Genomic DNA, 20,294 nt, shown 5'->3' with positions numbered 1-20,294 from the left:
CAAACGTCATACTTTCAAACGCTCGAGTGTGCAATACAACCGATCATAATCTCACACACACCGCTAAATTACTTGAAATAAATATATAAAAAAAAAAATAATTCGATAAATGGAAAGTATAAAATAATAAGGAATACAAATATGGTAGCTTCCTAAATATTAGTCACTCTAATTTAAACCCTAAGTAGGTTCTACATATATCAATTAATCAAATTATACGAATATATTTAACGAAAAATTATGAATATAATTTTTAGAATAAAAAATATAATATTTCCTTTTAAAATAACGAATCTAATCCATTATGTAATCTAAAAATCTAGTTACAAAAAAAAAAAAAAAAAAAAAAAAAATATATATATATATTTTTATATATCGTTTAATTAATTAAGAATTAAGATATCACAGTAAATTCAAGGGGAGAGAGAGAGAGAGAGAGAGAGAGAGAGAGAGAGAGAAGCATCGTCCGCGCGGGAACAGACGAGTTGATTCCCTCCAATTTCATCTTCCACTTTCCCCTCCGAGGATCTTGTTGTACCTCAGATTACGTAGCGTTACCCGAGTATGCTTCAGCTCACTCTCAGAGATTCTCAAGTTCTCTCAAAACCCTAGTTTCCGAGATTTACTCTGTTGATCACCTACAATTGGGGTTAAATTCATGGAGAGTCCGGCTAAGCAATCCGGGGATGCGATGGAGACTGACGGCACTGAGATCGGCAAGCCAATGCCTAGGAGTGTTCAACGCCGAATGGTACAGTCAACGCTTCTTCCTCACAAGGCTCAAGAACACGAAGAGAATGGAGGAGATCAAGAGGAGGAATTGTGCGGGAGTCAGGGCAAGAAGAAAAGAAAGTCGAAGGGAAAGACGACGCCTCAATCGAGAAGCGCGAAGAAGGTGAAGTGACTTTAATTGAATGAATTAATACTCTAATTGCTTTATGATTGTCAGCAGGTATGAGAATAGTTGTAGCATGAATTGTTTAGTTAGACTCTACATTGATGGAATTGGACATTGAAATACAATGTACTATATGTGTTTTTGGTTATTTTCAAATTGGAAAAGGTCTGCATCTCTACATGAAACTATATTGATTTTTCAAGATGAAATAATCATACTTTACATACAGCAAGCGAAGGAGAAGCGAGCGGTAAACTTGACGCCAAAGAAAATTTTACATGCTGAAGAGGCAACAACCCCAACTCGGACAATTCCAGACCTGCGACTAGAGGCGAAAATAAATAGGGAGGTCAGTATTATAGTTTGTCGTCGCTATATCACAAATTTAATGGCACAGTTTTTGTTTTTAATTCAAGGCTGCTAAATTTCTGCATGTCAATTATGAACTTGTGATCCTGTTAGTTGCTAGTTTGTGCTCTCACGATGTACCGCGCGTAGAGATTTGAGTTTATGTGTAGGTTTTGGAATTTCCACTCGTGAACATGGAGTTGGAAAAGGAAGTGAATATTGCATTTATCTTTGTTCAATGTGATTACATTAAATATCTAAATCTACAGCCCTAAGCCCTTGTTTGTACGATCAGGAAAATTTACGGATGTTTCCTGGAAATCAAGTACATCCCTTTTTCGTATCCCTAAAAGCAGGGAAGAAAAGTGAAGGGGATACTCAATCGGCAGAGAGAGGGCGCACTGTTGGGAGAAAGAAAAGCGGAACTGATTGTAATCCAATTCACGTCTATGAAATAGCTGGGGTATGGTTTTCTTGTCATAGCTTTATGCATAGCATGCAAAAAAGGCAAAGAAAAACTCAGATTATCTCAGGATACTAGTAAATACATTTATCTGATAACATTGTCTGATAATACCATATTTTAAACTACCCCATCCACTCCCTTTCATTTCTTCCACTGGTAGCTCACTGCCCTTGACTTAGTATCCTCTCAAAATGTTGACGAGTAGATCTTTTATTTTCCATCCATGAGTAATAATATTCATAGTACCATGCAGGATGATGAACTATCGCCAGACTGGCAAAACTGGACATTCCTTGACAAAAGTGTTGTAAATAATGGTCATACCTTGCAAAACACTTGTTCATCAGTATTTGAAGGCTGCGTTAAGTCTTTAAGTGTAGATGATCTTCCAAATGTGTTGCCTGCTTCTGGTGCAATTGTGGAGCCCATGGATCATGGTTTCGCCAAGCAAGAATGCATTAAAGAGTTAACATCAACTGTATACAATGTGGATGCTGATGAGGAAATGATTATCCGTCACGTCCTAAGTACTGCAGAAGTGGTAAATTTCATCCTTCATTCATGTGTTACATTCCTTCTTTCTCCACTTTCGAAAGTTGAACTCGTTTCAACTTCACAAGTTGTAACTACCAGTGCCTAATTTTGAACTCAAATCATCTCTTTCTCTTGTTGGCAGGATGGTAACCCGAATAAAACACTTGGGCTTAGTGATTGTAAAGCAGGGCCAATCCTTGATCATCGAAGTAGATTTCTTCAGGACAGGTTATTACTGTTATGAACGATAAAGTTCTTTGACCCATTTTCTTGTTCCTAGAGAACCTCGATTTTGATTTGCTTTTTTGCTTTTTTTATTTTTTCCTATCAAACTCTGCCTGTTTAGGATGTTAAAGCTTAAGCATGGTATCGAATGCTATCAGTTCTATATTTTCAGTTTAAACTCTAGAAACTAAATTCTTTTTAATAGGAATTTAAAGCCTTACAACTTAATTTAAAATGCTGCGAATATTTATGGCTTCAGTATATGGTACAACTAGCTAATGCGTGATCGTTTAAATTATTCTTTTCACAATTTTAGTCTTCCTACTTTAGGAATGAGATTTAATCTATAATTTGGTTAATTTACTGCTTATGATGTTGCTAATGTCAGTTTACTAGTAATATTCGAAAGCAAACATGATGTGAGTTCAATTCATAATTTATGAGGGAACTTGTAGTTTTATGCTTTCATAGTTTTATTATGTCGTGGATTATAACATTGTTGTCCGATTAACGCATCATACATCCTTATGAGCTCCTTGCATTTCCAAATGTTTCAACATTTCAGTGGTAGTTTTCAATAGGTATCTTTGGTACTGGGGATTGTGCTTCTCTAAAACATTTATGCTTAATTTCCTGCCTGTTTTTTCTTATTATTTGATCACAAAATTTTAAAAATTGTTTTGTAATAATAGAATGCGGTCATACTACGATCGTTGTCAAAGCTGTCCCAAAAATTGTTTATGGACATACAAGTATCAGCCGAGGATGGCCATGGAGGTTTGCTGCCAATCTGTATTAGCAACCATAGCTTTCTGGCTTCTGTTTTCCTCTATTGTCCCTTCTCTGACGCATTGTTTTACAGGTATGCGGTAATCTTGAATCAGTCAATTTTTTAAGTGAGTGGCTACATCTCTGGTATGAAAAAAATTCCCGGAACAAGAAAGATTTTGCTGGGGGAAATAAATTCCAGAAGCAAGATAACAATGGGAACTGTTATCAGAGTGATTCTGACTATGAAAATCCAGATGGTGAGGATAGCCTAAAGAATGTACTCCTCGTCACTGGATCATCTGGGGTATACAGAAACTCACTATTATCACCTGATATATGTTTACATTTATTTGGTTTTGTAATTGTCACTGAAACAAAGTAAATTCTTGTCTAGAAATCTACTTCTTTTTAGTCTTGATCACATCTTAAAATTAAGTAGAAGCTGATTTTGAGCAACTCTGTTAATTTTTTGTTTGTTCATCATCGTGGATGCAAAAAGTAAATAAGTCATTTGTTTGGCCATCGTATGTTTCTTTGCCACTTTATTGCACAGACAAACATCTTCTACATGTTTCAACTTGTATGGTGTTAGATGGTCATGAATGACAGTTTATTTTGAGGTGTGGCTGTGCCATACTTCTTATGCAATTAGTCTTTAATTCTTGCAAATCCTCATATTGGAAAGGCATCTCTTGTTGAATATCAAATGCTTGTTTTTAATGTTTCATTTGCTCTATGAAATAAATGTTAATTGAGGAAGAATTGTCATGAAGGAAAGACTAATTTTGTATGAATTTGCAGTGTATTTTGTCCACATACCAATTTACTCAAAATTACATTACTTCTTTAATTTTTTTTATTCTAAAAAGATATAGGAAGCAAAATTTAATAGGAGTTAAAAGTTTAAAAAAAGGAGGAAACAAAAGTATCTCTAGTATGACACCAACCTTCTTTCTTCTCCTGTCTCTTCTGTTACCTTCTAACCATAATTTTTACATATGGTTTTTTATTTGGGTATCAAAACCTCTGAGAAATATGGTTACTTAAACTTTGTTGGAATCTGTTTTGTCAAGACAAGATAGCCTTTCTGTGGGTAAGAGGATACCCATTATTGCCTTAAGACTTGGGCATTTCTGCTTGTTTTATGGTGCATGAGTTTGATCCATATGTAATTGGTCATGCTGCCTGAGGTGTTTTTAAAAAGGTTGTAGTCTTCCTGATGTTTGGGCTAAAAGAGAGAAAGAAGAAAAAGGAAAACTAGAGATGCAAATATTCAAGTAAGTTAAATGGAAAACACAAGTCTTTGATTCAGTTTCTTCCTCCAATAGCCAATTTGGTAGCTACTCTGCAATTGGAGAATAAAAATGGTACAGAGGTGCGAATTACGATTGGATGTAAAAATATTTAATGGATTTCTTCGGGTTTCAAGTTGGTGGTCCATGGTTTACAGCTATATTGGGTTTTCTTCTTGGCCTCTTTTATTCGACTGTTAATATTCTGTTCCTGCGGGGAAGTAATTTTTAGAGCCCATTTTTATTATCTATCTAAAATGTGCTTTATATTCTAAATACTTTGAAGCTGAAGGTCCTTTATCTCTTCTAAGGGTTGCAGGTTATGAATGTGGTAATTGATTCTCTTTGCTGGGCTAATTTTTCTCTTTGGTTAAAATATTTCTATATGTTTGCAGAGTGGGAAATCTGCAGCTATTTATGCTTGTGCCGAAGAGCATGGTTTCAGGGTTATTGAGGTAATGCTAATTTGGCATTTTTTTCCCATGCTAGTTTCTCCTGTTACGTGATGATGGTTGCTGAAGTTAAATTTTAAGCCTTCAATGAATTATAGATGTGAAAAGGTATTGGTTAAATATAATATATCATTGATGTTGCATAATATACACATGAATTAATTACCAAATGTTTTTCCCTTGATAGGTAAGTCATGCTTTCAGCTCCTACATTATTTGTTTGTTACAGTTTCCCAATGGAATTTCACTGCACCCTTAGATTGACGGAGCTTAATACTTTGTGTATAAGAATGATTTGACTTTATGCCACACCTTCCAATAAAGTTTCGATGGTTAAAATTATTTTGAAGATGCTTCAGAAATGATGATGAAGGAAACATATATTAAATCACCCAATCATTGGGAAAACTTTTGAAGTGTCGATTTTGTTCATTTCTTCATTTCATTTCATAAAAGCATCATCAGAATGTCCACAGTATTGATATTTTCTACTTATTGGACTTAACTGTTTATAAAGTTCTGCTAATAGTGAGCATAACTCAACATTAATTAACATGTACTCTCGACCAAGAGGTTAAAGTTTTAAATTTCCATCCCAATGTTATGAACTAAAAAAATAGTTTATAAATTTTAACTGAGTTTGATTATACCGGAACTTTTCTCTCTTCAAAAAGAAGCAAATAGAAAAGCATTGCTATTTGGATGAATAAGTACCTGTTATCCTTCTATTATCCACAAGTAAAGATTATGGAGGTTCTCATTGATTATACTGAAACTATTTTGCTTTGCGAAGTGAATAAGCTTGGAGACAAAGAATTTGCTGCTGCTAAACTTGAATGATTTTGTTTTGGGTCAGTGATGGTACAGAAGCCTTTTTGTTGACTTTGTTCGTGATATATCCTTCATGTATATGCAATTGTCTTCCAAACTCGTCAATAACATAAGATTTCATCCTTCAGAGATTAAGACGTAAATTGCATCTAGAAACTTGACTATATCTGAATTGGGTCTTAGGAATTAAGAGAAACCTCTTTGGAAGAGAACTTGAGAATTGGATCAGACTTTGAGTTAAACTCGGTGGTTGGTCGTAGTTCTATCAAAGATGGGGCGATCCCTATTAATTCTAATTGATGTTGCCTTTTACTTCTTTGATCCCTCGTCTATTGAAGCTTTAATATCCCTAATTGGCTTAAAACTGGACTCTATATCATATTGTCTTCATGTTCTCGATGACGAAACCCCTAAATAGCTAAGAGTAGATTTTCTTAATGATATTTTCGCATGTCATTCATCCCAGATCCATAGTGAGAGCTTTTGTTGTTATTTTTATGGATAAAAAGAAATCAAGGAACTTATTATGAGAAAAAAGAATTCCTTAGATAGTTTCTGCAACTTTGGACAGTTTCCAGCTTGATTGGATTATTATTATTTTTCTGGAACGTTTATACTTTTGTTGCTTTTATAGATGGAAAGAAATCAAATGATTATAATTTTTAACTAAAAAAACCTCTGCTCTTTTGTTTAAACGTGATTGGGAGGATCTTTTTGCAATAGATTCTTTATGGTGGTGGTCTCCTCTACCCCCAGGCTCTATGTAGTAACTCCTTTTTTGATTGACTTACATATATAAATATTATTTCTTATTAAAAAAATAAATTTGACTGTATAATACATTGTCCTTCAGTACAGTGCATCTGTCATTCGATCAGGAGCTGTTCTCAAGCAGGAGATTGGAGGGGTTTTACATTCTCACCAGCTAAATTGGTCCGTTCTATTTAAATTTTGGGTTAGATTTCTCCACGTTATAAATGATTTCTTAAACTTTATGATATTGCTTGTTCTGCAGGTTTTTAGTTATTTTATTATTGTTATTTTAAAAAAATTTCAGTGTCTGGTGCATATTTGTCGTTGATTTATCCTACAAAAAGAGAGTATCAAATTATGCCTGGAGTCCATTTTGATATTGCTCAATCAACTATACAACTCTTCGTAAAATATTTCTTTTAGCTACCCATAAATGTTTTTCAGAATGATCGAAAGTATGGCTATCTTACAGGCCTGTAAAAGATTTCCAGGGGTCAAGGAACAATTTTATTGAAAAATATCCTTCCTCTCTTCAAGAGGACAATTTTGCCAATGAGGTGACTGGACCCATCCCTTTGTCAAACAATGATTCTGATGATAACATTGAAGTTGGAGAATTTGGATACATCGCATCTGAAAGCACCAGCAGCCAAGGTGAAGCTAAGCCTTTAATTCTTTTAGAGGACGTGGATATCCTTTTTCCTGAGGATCGTGGTTTTATTTCTGCAATTCAAGAGATTGCTGACACAGGAAAGGTTCCCATAATTTTGACCAGCAATAGTAAGAGTGCTTATTTGTGGTTCTAATTTCATTTTGTAGTCATTTTACAGTTTGCAATGATGAATTCACTCTTGTTTTTATCCTTGAACTATAGGTAGCGATCCTGTTCTTCCTGTTAGGTTGGACAGGCTACAAGTCTCTTTAATACAACCATCATTAACGGAACTACTCAGCCATTTATATATGGTGTGTGCTTTTGGCTCATCTACTAATGACATATTGCTTGAATTTCCATTCGATTGATTCACTATTGCTTCCCTTTCAGATTTGTGCTTCTGAAGGAGTCAACATCCAAAAATGCTTACTTGAGCGTATTATTCATTGTTACCACAACGATATTCGGAAAGCCATTATGCATCTTCAGTTCTGGTGCCAGGGTAAAGAATTTAGAGGTCAGTCATGCTTCCCAAGTATAAATATGATTGTCGTCGTTAAATCTTCCTTTTCTCTGATTGTATTTTCCTTTTATATCATTTTGGCTGTCTATATGAGCATGACCACTCTTTGATTTCATAGTCAGAAACTAATCACTTATGGTCCAGTGATATGAAGGATTCTTTGCGTCCTTGAAGCTTACCTCGATAATAAGCCTGTCATGTAATATGTGAAGGCACGTTAACCGTTCTGATTGTGATATTGCAAGATTTTTTTTTTAATAAGAAAAAACTTATCGGAAACCAATGGGTTTTAAAAGTTCTTTAAGTTTTCAAATATTTGAAGCGAGGACCTTGGAAGTATCTAGACATAAGTTGATACATCCAATTTCATTACTTCAAGGATATATCTTTTTCCTTTTAAAAAAAATGAAATAAAATAATAAATAAAAAAGGTAAAAGAAGTCGATATGTACAATAGCCATAAACTTTATGGTTTAGCATTATATTTTAAGAGGTAGCTTCCGTGTATTGTGTTGCCAATATGGGGTCCAAGTGGGCCGATTTATCACCAACACTGAACTTTGAACCAACCCATCAAGTTAATCCACGTCCCTACTTGTGATAAGGAATCATCCCAAGGGAAAGTAAGATTTGGATTATAAGGAATCATCCCAAGGGAAAGTAAGATTTGGATTACTTTGTTGATTAAATATCTCAACAAGATCTTTAGATCTAAATTATCCAGGAACCCCAAAAACGATAAGGAATCAACACAAGAGAAAGTTTAGGATCGAATTACCTTGATGATCAAGATCAAAAGTAAAGAAAACTCGTTTCTAAACTCGTGATAAGATAGTTTGATCAAGACTACTTGAATGACTCTAGAATGCAAATCTAAACACAAGAAATGCAAAGGAACAAGCTCATGGCTTAAGAAGCATAATATGCTACTTTTATTATAATATCCAAAATCTTCATAGCATGAATGATTTTTTGTAGCCTTGAAAATAAACCTTAAAGTAACCTATGGTCAATTGAAAGGTTGTAACTCTCATGCCCATCAATACCATAATAACCACTAACTAATTGTTACTCAATACTTTAAAAATAGTTCTTTTAAAATTGAAAAATACAATGAAACATCCCTAAATCCAAATACAATGAAACCTCCCTAAATCCAAACTTGTATCGGTATACTCTTATCATCTACCATGAAGTTTTTGTGGCATGATTGAGACACCTTATTTCGTATGTGTTCTTTTTACTACATTTTCCAAGTCTACTTTACAAAGACGATATACATGGCTTTATACAACCTCAGAATGAAAACCCTTAACCTTCCATGAGGCATTTAAAGAGTGGTAACCTACGTACTTTATGACCATAATTAGCTACTTGTAAATGTAACCTTAAAGTAAATAAAAACCATAAAATACATTAAAGAAACACCATAACTCTAGATTATCATCCACCCAAAATTTGTAACCATCTAAGAATAAATAAAGCTTGATTCTTCTTTAATGTGGTATGAATTGCAACATCTTGTGATAATTTGAACAACATTTTCTTCATATCTTCCTTAAAGTTTATCTTGCATGATTGATGCATTGGTTCATATCAACTTGTCATACACTTGTGCACAAGTTTGGGTGGTCATTCCTTTAATATACATTGAGAGCTAGTTGCTTGACAAGCAACTGCATCAATAGAAAATTACAGTGAAGATAGCAGTGCAGTAGGCTTTAAGAAACATGACAGACACCATGCTACTACTTCAGCCTTCGGGGTTTCTTGAGCTAATATGAGCTGTATAACTTCTTATATATAATTGATTGTACGCTTCCTAGGACCCACTTGGCATACTCTAGGATGAAAAGTTTCTTGCTTACTCGAAGGCTCTTTCAAGGTGTCATTTAAGTGATGTGAGATGGTTATTTAAAAATAAAAATAAAATTATATATTATAAATTTATTGGAATAGTAACATTTTTAGGGTTAGACAGAAATACAGTTTTATTGAATAAAAGTTACTTTGTAGTCCAATAGTATTTTCAAGAGCATGAGTGATACACTCTGATATCTTTTAAACACTGCTATTTGCACGTGCACCTATTTTCCCCTCCCATACACAAACCCTCATCTTCTACCGTTAGTTTTCTTTACCATTGTTGGACTCTGCGATGCTTTAATTGAAACGAGGTAATTGCTTCACTAAATGCCGATCCTGATGCTTTTGGAGAGAATACTTGGAAATGATTTTTATTTGTGTTGGTTATTTATCTTATGGACGTATTTGATTGTGCAGATAAAATTCAGAAGAAGTATGGCTCACTTTTATTTGATCTTGATGCTGGCCATCAGATACTTCCGGTGATAATGCCATGGAGTTTCCCATCTCAGTTATCAGTGCTACTTGACAAAGAGATCACAAAGTCGTTATTAAGAATGGAAACAACTTCTTGCTTGTTGGAAGCACGTGAAAGTGAATTTTATGAAGAGGAAATGCAGAATGGCCAGGACTATCAAAATTATGAAAACAGTTATCTTTTAGACGCCAAGAAGGCAGCGATGTTGAGTAGGAATGGCTCTATTCAAGATCACAATGACTTTGCAGTGAAGTTTGATGCTGCACATGAGTGTTCTGATATTTCAGGAACCACTATTCCTTTATCTAGTCAGAAGCGCCGAAGAAGGCTGGATATGGTGGTGTCTTCTGATTCTGAAGATGTGCATGTCAACAAGGAATGTTCTCAGGTCCCAAATAGAGATGACAGTATATTATTGTCTCACCAACCAGCACCTCCAAATTACTCGAGCCAATTAAATGGACTGCTTTATCATACGACAGATAATACTGTTGAAGATAATTATCCATGTTCAGAAACTGCAGGTGGTATAGATCTGAACGAGATGTTTATGTCTGTCACTACCTCATACGTGCCAGAGTCAATATTTGTTCCTGAGACAGAAATTCATGATACGGAGATGTTTACCGAAATGGCATCTCATGGGGATGCTGGTGCCAGTCCAGAAGTTTCTATGAATGAGCTTTCTCAGAACGTGTTATCAGTTGAAGCCAATAGTTTCAATTCACCTGCGCACCCCATACAAGAAACTACGGCTGTTTCGGAAAATTTTTGCAATGTATTTAATTCATCCCGCGAAGAGGGGGAAGAATTTTCATGTAATGGACATATGGAAAACATTATCAGAACATATCCTGTGATGGATGAGTGCAGCCGTGTAGACTTTAACAAGTTCAAGCCTATAAAGAAACCTGATTTGAACGTATCGGGTGATTCAGTGCATAAATTGTGGAAACAACTTCGCCACCATCACTTAGATCTTCTAGGGCATCATATCGTGCCAGAAAAGCAAGAAACCGTTCAGATTGTCGAATTAGTTCATAGAATGAGCCATCTAATTTCAGATTCAGACCTGTTGTTTTCTTCCTGCCAACTACAAGTAAGTGCTTTAACTTGCGTGTATCACGAATTAGTTTCCATAAAAGTAACCATATTTCTCTTTAGGATAAACAGACTTTTGTATCTGAAGAGCCAGACTCATTCTTCTTTGGAGGTCAACAATTGCAAATGTCATCTACAATTGCTCAGCATGGATTTTGCTCCATTGTGAGTGATATTGCTACCATGGCTTCTCGTGTGGGCCTCGGTAGCTCGTTGGATATTGTACCAGAGATGCTTGCCTCTACGACTAATACAGCAGTATCGGGAAAATTAATGAGGCACAATATGATGGATAGCTTCTCTTCCACTAAGAAAGATAGTGAACTGAGCCTTCCAGAAAATAGTCATATGCAAGAGAGGTAAGACTGAAATCTCCATTCATATGGATATTTGCTCATCTGCTAGGATGATTTAGGTGGAAGTAGTGTTTATGAGCTTAATTCTTAAAAACAAAAAAATTAATTATTACCAATTGAGATTTTAAAGATCCAATCTTCATGATCTCAGTTACAAGAAAAACTTCTCACACTTGTACTAACTTCTAAATGTCTTTTGAGCAGAGATATGAAATCACGTCTCTTGGACGTAGTTCAGCATGTGGCTCCCAACAGATTACATTTGGCACTGAAAGGTCTACAATTCTTCGAATATCTTTCTTCGTTGCGCTGCATTTCAAGATCAGAGACGCTACGTATCTTAAACGTCAATGGCAATGATAAGACGAAAAGACGAAGGTTTGTACCAATAATGACTGCATGATTCTTACCAGTTTTACTAGAAACTCTTAGCTTTAAACCTTTTCCGATCCCTTAATAGTTTTTTTTTTCTTTTGCTTTGTAATGTAGGGGTCGTGTTGCACAACACTACTTGAGCACTGGTTCTCGTCTCTTCTCCCCGGAAGATATAACGCTGCTAGGAGAATCTAACCTTCCATACAAAGATATTCATACTAACACCGTTAGGTTACTATGATATAGTGAATAGCTGTAGGGAATAAAAAGCTAATGAGATAATGAATGGCTGTAGGGAATAAAAGGTTATTGAGAGTGAGGCCTTCATTACATTAGAAGATTAGAAGATTAGAAGTTTAACTAGGTTGGTAGATAGTTTATGCTTGTAATTAAATTTCTTCCCATTTATTTCAAGTTTACAATTTTTTCAGTAACTTATTGATTAATTATTAATACAAAATTTGTATTAAAAGAATATGTACAGATTATAATTCTTTTTTGCTTTTATTTGAAATCCTTGATTGAATGTCTTAATATAGTTGAATTGATTAAAATATATCATTAATTAAATTTGTGGGTCGGAATCTCCATTTTTTTACTCTTAGACAGGGTAAAAAAAAAAAAAAAAAAAAAAAAAAAAAAAAAAAAAAAAAAAAAAACTTGATTACAAGTTTTTGTATTTTTTTTACATAATTTTCTATTTCTCATTTTATAGTCAGTTCTTGTTTTTTAGTTTTAGAATTATGTAAAAACCCATATAATATAAAAAATGGGCATGTTTTTTAATTTGCAAAATTTTCCCAAAAAGTTGTTTTTATTTATTTCAATTTTAATTAAAATAAGTGTTCATAATCTTATCTTTAAAATTTAGAGAGACTATTTACATGTAAATGTAAAAGATAAAAAACTTATTATTTGACATTTTAAAAAAATTATTATTTTATTATTATTATTATTTTTTTTTTTTTTCTGTTGATAAAACTGTCCTTGGAAAAGGTCAACAAATAAGGCAACTCGTGACGGAAACACCAAACAGTACTTTGAATGAGGATGGACCACTTTGGCACTGTTCGTCGATCTCTGCGAAAGATCTTTCCCACACCAAAAAAAAGAAAAAAAAAAGGTTTGTTTTATTTTATTTTCCAAACGATATGAGGGTAATCATAGATTATTATTCAAACAATGTAAAAAGGGAAATATAGGTTGTGAAAAAGATGCAAGAGAGATAACAGCACAGAGAGCCTTCCCTATCATCATCAAAAAATAGGCAGAGTAGCAGTACTGTCCTCATTTGCATCAATGTTATAAGTAAACTGTAAAAAGCCACCGTCAGTTCAGCGACTCCCGTGACTCATAAAACTTCTAAATCATGGCTTCGTATTTATCACTCGGTCCCATCTCTCTCTCTCTCTCTCTCTCTCTCTCTCTCTCTCTCTATTCCAAGTGAAAAACTCAAGTTTCTATATAACCAACCACCTTCTTTCTTCCTAGCTTAAAGGGGTTGGAGCTAACGCCACCACAGCTGAAGAGGTTCCTTGTTTTAAGGCAACTAAAACTGAGAAAGTGAGGTGGGGTTTGCTTTTTACCCTACTAAAGGTTTGGTTGTGCAGCTAAAGCTTTGAACTGAGCGTCCATGGAAGGGTTTGAGAGGTACGGTAAGAAGAGGGTGATGGTGGTGGTGGATCATTCATCGCAGTCCAAGCATGCTATGCTGTGGGCTCTAACTCATGTGGCTAATAAGGGTGATTTGTTCACTCTTCTTCACATTGTTTCTCACTCAAACAAGCTCTCTGAAACTCCGGATTCTTCTTCTTTTCTTGCTAACTCTCTTGGCTACCTCTGCAAAGCTTCTAGACCTGAGGTATACGTTCTTTATTTTGGATAAATATCCTCCTAATCTTTCATGGGTTTGGCTGCATCTTCTGTCTCTACAACATTTTTTGCTTGAATGTATTATCATCCTGCAAACTCAAGATAAATGCATGTAGTTTCAGTTTGAAAATGATTAAAAAGCAACAGTTCGTAGACACTTAATTCATAGAAAAGGTTAAAGATTTGATTATGGGTTATCAAGTTAACTAATTTCTAAATCTTTCTCACTGGAAAAGTATGTGCGAGTATATGGGCCACATGGGGAACAGCTTTATATATTGTGTTATCTTTAATCTGGTGGTTTTCACTTCCAATGCATGTGTTCATAACAAATAAGATAAGGGGAAAAGACAAAGGCAAAGAGCATGGTAAGAAGAGAAATCTCGAGATGCACTAAGCCACTGGCTATACCAACTAAAACCTTTTCCTAGTGCTCCTCCATTATCCAGATTCATCTTCGCAAAAGAAAAGAACGAACCATTTTTTAAGTCTTAATTACAGATGAGTGCGGTGTTGGGTTCTGTGGGTGGTTTACATTTTGGTTCAAAATTTCAGGTGGAAGTTGAGGCACTGGTGATTCAAGGCCCAAAACTAGAGACAATATTGAGCCAAGTGAAGAAGCTTGAGGCATCTGTTTTGGTGGTGCCCCAGAAAAAGCCTTCTCTGTTTGGGTGGTGGGTCCCAAACTCTTCCTATCATTTTTATATACTGGCTTTGTCATTCAAACAAGTAAATAAAAGTTCAAAAATAATAATGTCACTATTTTGTTTCTATATTTTCAAATGTTCACCCCTCTAGAAGTACAGATTAAATTTAGACATTTGATTAAACTGGATGAAACTGTACTAAACAGAAAATAAAGGAAAAGGTTTGAATGATAATTACTAACCTGGTCGACATTGTCCTTTTGTATTGCAGCTTCTGTGGGACCAGCAGCTCAGAGCAGCTTGTGGAACAGTGCATCGACCATGCAGATTGCTGTACAATTGGGGTTAGAAAACAGACCTATGGGATGGGCGGTTACCTCATCAACACCAGGTGGCAGAAGAACTTCTGGCTTCTTGCTTAGTTCTCTAGCTTTTACAGACAAAAAAAAAATCACTGAACTAAAATCTCATGTTTAACCTGTCATCATCCATCATGTTAGCTCTAATCTTAATCTCAACTCTGTAACTAAAAGCTACATAAGCTTAGATGCCTTTCACATTGTTGAACATTTCATCAAAGTCGAATGAATGCCTTCTTCCATGAGCATTTTAATACTCAGAATTTCAAATCTCAGTCCAATAGGATATAAAGATTGAGCAATTAAGATGAACTTGAAAACCAGGATAAGCAATAGAGCAAGGGAAGTTGAGATGAAGTTTCAGAGACGTCACAGACCTGAAAATTCATTCTGTTCTAGGTTCTAGAATTTGAATAGAAAGAGAGACTAAAGAAGAAAAATATTTGGAACACTGGCAATAACTGCCTCTTTAATCAGAGACATAAGATAACTACTCATAGAAAAGGTAATACCAGTCGCGCATAAATATGCTAAAGCTACAAACAACAAATAGATGGAGGGGAGATGGAGGGGAGATATAGATATAGCATTATGAATGGAAAAAAGAAAAAAAGTTGAAGTCGCCTAAAGCAAGTGGACAGGACGAACATGCCACGAGTATTCTGGTGTTATATTCTTTTGGATTCCTCTTCTCTACTACCGGTGTGTCAACTACCAAGAACCTCAACTGCGACACTAATTAGACCTTATCATCTAATTTGTCATTTACAAGGGGGAGCAGCTCCATCCGACTCCGAGGGGTCCGAGGCGTTCGAGGGGTTCCAGGTGGCTGCTGTGAGAGAAGGTGTCTTACATAGCCATAGAATGTACAACCCAGGAGCGTAATTGCACATCCAACTGCATTTAACATTGAAATTGGGTTTCGAAATATCGACCATGAAACGAGGACAGCTACAGCTACCTGGCATAATGAAAGCTCAAATGTGACTCACCAAAGTATTATACCAGGAAAGGGAATTTATATACGGAATTTAAGAAAAAACAAAGGAATTATAATGATCTTTTAGACTATAATCCAGATGAGGTCATAAGAGAGCATTGATTCCAAAAGGTAAAAATCAAGTTGCCTGGTCAGTATCGTTGGCAAGGATGATGTATGCAGATAACTGGAACACAATAATCTTACCTTAAGGTTTCCAGCAACATTAAACGTCACAGCAGTTGTGGAATGAATCACATAAAATATGGAGAAGTTAAGACAGAAGGCCATCACCCCAGAGCCGAAAATGATGATGAGGGACGAGCCTACAAACTGGTGTGTGTGAAGCCAATCAAGAACCCCATTTCCTTCAAGGAGCATTGCAGGTACTGCCAAGATCATGGTTGCAAAAGGTGCCATATAATACACCGTATTAATGCTGGTGTGTCAAAAAGAAAACAAACACCAAAGTTCAAACATTATTAGCAACAAAAGAACAAAGAATCATTAGAACAGAATCACTGTTTGTTCGAAAGTAGAGAATCAATGGAAAATAGCAACTAGCAGGGGAGGGGGAAGAAGGAATAATATGAGAAAGAACGGGTTAATATGAAAAGATTTGAAGGTTCATTCACCATGTCATAATGAGGGAGGAAGGAGCCATTTAATTTAACCATCCATGCCAATATAGTACATGTACATCGAAGAAGGATACAACATGGAACGCAAATGTGCAGTATTAAAAAAAACGTGGCTGCACAAAGGAGCATGATGTGTGCATATCCAGAACATACTTGCAGTCATTCGGATGTTCAATATAAGGATTATAAGTATAAAATCAAGATTACAAACAAGAAGACTAAATAATAACAATAGTTCTTCATTAAATGCATCTCAATAATGCATCACCTTATGACGAATACTTATAAAGAAAAAAAAAAAAATCAGTAAATTTTTTAATGATTAAACGTTCTATATCAAAAACATTGAAAGAAAATTCAAAATCACATGTATTCGTACAATTATGTAATTTTAAAAGGTATCCACAATTGGTTCCATAATTAATTTCAATATTCATTACTATCTAGTTGTCTTTGTCTTTTGTTGTGAAGGAGGGCGAAAACGTGCCTCAGTGCCACAACATATGCAACTTAGTAGACAAGAATAGTAATAAAAAAATATAATTTGAGTGACTGATGAGTATCAGAATATAATTTGAGATGGACACTAACACACTAACTAAGCTGAGGTACTCGTGATTCCCATAGTAAGAATCCACTTTTACGTTTTTAGTAAAAAAGGAGGATGCGAGGAAGGGAACTGACCGCGTGGTATTTTGATACCATTGGCAGGCATCAATAGAAAATTAAAAAGGGTTGAATTGCTAAAGAGAGAATAAAACAGTCTGGAGCAAAAAAAAAAAAAAAAAAAAAAAAAAAAAAAAAAAAAACCACTAATGGCAGAATTGATCTCCAGAGGTAGCAGCGTTTTCTTTAGACTCAAAGATGAGCAAAAAAAAAACAGAGAGAGAGACAGCTAGATGAAAGAAAGTGGTAAAAACTGAAGAATAATGAAGAAAGTACATGAATGAAATTTACCTCGCTGGAACTGTGCTACTAATTCAATGTAGTCTAGAAAACACCATCAAGTTTTTTTCCAATTCATCCAACAAAAACTAGCGACTGCTTCATGCATATGAATATGTCCTATTTGGAAGTCTTTGCAGGTTTTAATTTATATTTGACATATGTCTATAAGATAACCAAGGGCGGCCTAGATGAGATTCGGCTGTTCTGTATCTATGATATGAATAACAAATACCAAGCTACTGCTTCCAATATCTGCACAAGTTACCCCAACAATTGAGCTAGGCAGATGCAGTGCTCGGCTTGTCACTTTCTTCCTCCTAAAAGTAGAGCCTCCATTTTGATTGAGCTAAAAATGCACACTAGAAACCTTTGCTCAATCAATCGCACCACCATTATGATATAAATAATATAATCCTACCAATTCCATAAATGATACTCGGTTTCAAAATCGAAAAGGTTTCATAAACAATAACGAACACATCAAAGATCTGTACGTTAAGGTTAACTATAATTTGGGGTTTTCAAGCAATAACACTATAATTCAAGGATCTATCTAAACCCAGAAAAAAAAATGCGACAAACAGGAAATCAGGATGAAACTTGGTTTAAAAAGAAACACTGAATCCAAAAGAATTAACCACGCATAAAGGCTGTACCTGTCAAACTTGTATCCATGTAATAAGGATTCTGCAAGGATGGTCTTTGTGGAGGTAGCTAAACAACCAAATAAGGCAGCACAAAATCCAAGCATATTAAAGCTCATCTCAGTCACAGAAGTAAGAAGAATTCCTCCAACAATAGGTATCAGAGATGCCCATATTCTCCAGTCAAAGTACTTTCTCCATACGAGCCATTGCAAGACAACTGGTAGAACGAATTGAATTGAAGAAATTAACCCCACAATTTAAAATTGAAAATCTCGAAATGAAAAACTAAGAACAATGACAAACAACATATAATCAGGAAGCAATTTGAATTCAAAACCGCACCAGTGGTTGCAGGAGTGAAGGACTTTATTGTCTGCATAAAAGAAACCGGAATATAACGCAAGCTCACATTCCCCAAAACTATGTTAATACAAAACACAAACGACATGGGGAATATCCGTCTCCACCGATCTTCAGGGTCAACAGAAATGAGCGGCTTAACCTTCAACACTTTAATCGCGATATACGCTCCAATCGCAGAGCAGATGAAGTGAATACAAGACACTGTTAGAGGAAATTTAAAATCCAATTTCTGCAGAAAACAAATAACAGATCAATTCACAACCAACGTAAACATCTAACGAATAATCAATCTAGAAGCAAAAAGTGAAGAAATGGAAGAAATGGCGAAATTCAGCACAGACCTGAAAGATCCACTTGTTCATGATAATGACGGTAACATTGAAACCCCACCATTGAAGAATTGCAACGAGAGATCTAATGGTGCTCCACTGACACAACCAAGCCTCCTCCATCTCTCTATCTCTCTCGCTCTCGCCTCAGACCCCAGATTACCCAGCGCAAACTCCCAATTACACCGAAATTCTCTCAATTAAACAAAACTCCACCGGAATTTCCAAATTCGAAACCACTCAATTCAGCAACCTGAAAAAATTGGTTTAGCAGCTAGAAGTTAGAGTATGAGAAACGGATGAATTTGCGCCCAACAACGCAATAAGCATGCTTCCGCCGAGGATCGCACTCCTCTTTCTCTCTCTCTAATTCAAATCCGAACAACGCTTCACTTTGTCGAGCCCATAGCTCGAGCTCTCTTTCATTCCAAAGCTATGGCTATGGCGATTGATCGAGAAATCGAGAAATTGAGAAATGGAATTTGGCGCTGTCCATGGCTTCTCTTCGGCCTTTTTATTTTCCCCAAACCAAACACACAGGGTCTTCGTCTTCTCTTCTCAAAAGCCCGCCCCAAAAGCCATGGGGGGATTGTGGATCCCACTCGCCACGTGTCCTTTCCTTAAGGCACTTCGCCACGTCAGACAATCTCACCCGTTCGTTTATTGTTCTTGACGGATTACAGAACGTTGACCCATCTCTCCACCGTTGGATTACTTCAAAATAATAATAATCATAATAATAATAATAATAATTTGCTTCTTTTTATTCTCTCCTTTTAATTTGTTTTTCTTTTTGAAGCATTACGGATGCGCTGGCACTGGTAACGCCGGAATCTGATAAATTAATTAATTACATTATGGGACCGGTTTCACTAGTAACGGCTGCACCTTATTTTTCCCCTTTTAATATTTTATTTATTAACTTTTAAAAAATATATATATTTTTTCTTTGATGGAAAAATAAATAATTTGAAATTTTATAAATAAAATAAAATAAATGAGATATATATAATTATAATTTTGATAGTTAATGCAAGCGTTAGGTAGTTTAGGGAATATTAATTATACAAGTGGAGTTTAATTTGATGGTAATAGGGAAATTAATGAAACATTATTAGCCAATTGGAGTGGGTTTTAAATTAAAATTAAAATTAAAATTAAATTAAATAGATGCGTTAGTTTCAAGATAAACCCTAAATTTGGTTGAACTAAAATTTTAAATTAAATTGCATTTATTATTCTTAAATATAATTTGTTGATAATTCATAGTTTCTTCAAATGGGTGCTAAGGTGGAGTTTCAATTATTAATATTATTTTATTATAGACATATTTAATTTACGTAAGCAGTAATAATGTATTTTAACCATGTTCGAGTTGGGTAAAATTGATATTTTAATATTATATTATGAAATTAAAATTTAATTAATTAATTAAAAGGGCCAGATCTGAGAATATGGCATGAAAGAGTCGGCCAATTGTTTGGTCAATTTCTTAGGAAGCAAAATAGCTTTTTATTTATTTATTTATTTATTTATTTATTATTATTATTTTTAATAATAAAAATGTATGCGTTAAGTTAGCACA

General features: G+C 35.0%; 3 protein-coding genes across 4 annotated transcripts; 2 read left to right on the top strand and 1 right to left on the bottom strand.

Moving 5' to 3' along the window:
• The first annotated feature begins 410 nt into the window (after positions 1–410).
• On the top strand, positions 411–12,399 carry LOC111787864 (P-loop containing nucleoside triphosphate hydrolases superfamily protein). 2 transcript variants are annotated; one of them, XM_023667940.2, is made up of 16 exons: positions 411–895; positions 1,128–1,247; positions 1,542–1,709; positions 1,966–2,253; positions 2,389–2,474; positions 3,164–3,248; positions 3,334–3,546; positions 4,930–4,989; positions 6,671–6,750; positions 7,043–7,350; positions 7,445–7,536; positions 7,616–7,742; positions 10,032–11,191; positions 11,266–11,552; positions 11,754–11,927; positions 12,039–12,399. In XM_023667940.2, the coding sequence occupies exons 1-16, from the start codon at positions 659–661 to the stop codon at positions 12,163–12,165; spliced, it is 3,612 nt and encodes a 1,203-aa protein (XP_023523708.2). In that variant the 5' UTR covers positions 411–658; the 3' UTR covers positions 12,166–12,399. The 2 variants fall into 2 exon arrangements, with proteins under 2 accessions (XP_023523708.2, XP_023523707.2); XM_023667939.2 differs by having other exon boundaries at positions 412–895; positions 11,257–11,552.
• Positions 12,400–13,405: 1,006 nt separating this feature from the next.
• On the top strand, positions 13,406–15,058 carry LOC111787863 (uncharacterized). Its single transcript, XM_023667938.2, has 3 exons — positions 13,406–13,785; positions 14,352–14,470; positions 14,715–15,058. The coding sequence occupies exons 1-3, from the start codon at positions 13,558–13,560 to the stop codon at positions 14,863–14,865; spliced, it is 498 nt and encodes a 165-aa protein (XP_023523706.1). The 5' UTR covers positions 13,406–13,557; the 3' UTR covers positions 14,866–15,058.
• A 202-nt stretch (positions 15,059–15,260) lies between these two features.
• On the bottom strand, positions 15,261–19,256 carry LOC111787862 (EamA-like transporter family protein). The gene is made up of 5 exons (XM_023667937.2): positions 18,722–19,256; positions 18,360–18,609; positions 18,027–18,234; positions 15,989–16,220; positions 15,261–15,763 (listed from the first exon to the last, which is right to left on the bottom strand). The coding sequence occupies exons 1-5, from the start codon at positions 18,830–18,832 to the stop codon at positions 15,542–15,544; spliced, it is 1,023 nt and encodes a 340-aa protein (XP_023523705.1). The 5' UTR covers positions 18,833–19,256; the 3' UTR covers positions 15,261–15,541.
• Between the last annotated feature and the right edge of the window lie 1,038 nt (positions 19,257–20,294).

Source organism: Cucurbita pepo, chromosome 2 (assembly GCF_057944985.1).
Source record: "Cucurbita pepo subsp. pepo isolate OVF chromosome 2, ASM5794498v1, whole genome shotgun sequence".
Taxonomy (NCBI): Eukaryota; Viridiplantae; Streptophyta; class Magnoliopsida; order Cucurbitales; family Cucurbitaceae; genus Cucurbita; species Cucurbita pepo.
The sequence above is the reverse complement of the archived record's forward strand: the minus strand, read 5'-3'. Positions and strand labels throughout refer to the sequence as shown.

Bases quoted from the DNA above. Each gene is read 5' to 3' on its own strand.
- LOC111787864 (XM_023667939.2), top strand. From the start codon at position 659: ATGGAGAGTCCGGCTAAGCAATCCGGGGATGCGATGGAGACTGACGGC. The intron at 2,254-2,388 runs GTAAATTTCATC...TCTTGTTGGCAG, and splicing joins TCCTAAGTACTGCAGAAGTG to GATGGTAACCCGAATAAAAC. The intron at 4,990-6,670 runs GTAATGCTAATT...ATTGTCCTTCAG, and splicing joins ATGGTTTCAGGGTTATTGAG to TACAGTGCATCTGTCATTCG.
- LOC111787863 (XM_023667938.2), top strand. From the start codon at position 13,558: ATGGAAGGGTTTGAGAGGTACGGTAAGAAGAGGGTGATGGTGGTGGTG. The intron at 13,786-14,351 runs GTATACGTTCTT...TCAAAATTTCAG, and splicing joins GCAAAGCTTCTAGACCTGAG to GTGGAAGTTGAGGCACTGGT. The intron at 14,471-14,714 runs GTGGGTCCCAAA...TTTGTATTGCAG, and splicing joins AAGCCTTCTCTGTTTGGGTG to CTTCTGTGGGACCAGCAGCT.
- LOC111787862 (XM_023667937.2), bottom strand. From the start codon at position 18,832: ATGGAGGAGGCTTGGTTGTGTCAGTGGAGCACCATTAGATCTCTCGTT. The intron at 18,235-18,359 runs GTGCGGTTTTGA...TCGTTCTACCAG, and splicing joins CTTCACTCCTGCAACCACTG to TTGTCTTGCAATGGCTCGTA. The intron at 15,764-15,988 runs GTAAGATTATTG...TCATTATGCCAG, and splicing joins ATGTTGCTGGAAACCTTAAG to GTAGCTGTAGCTGTCCTCGT.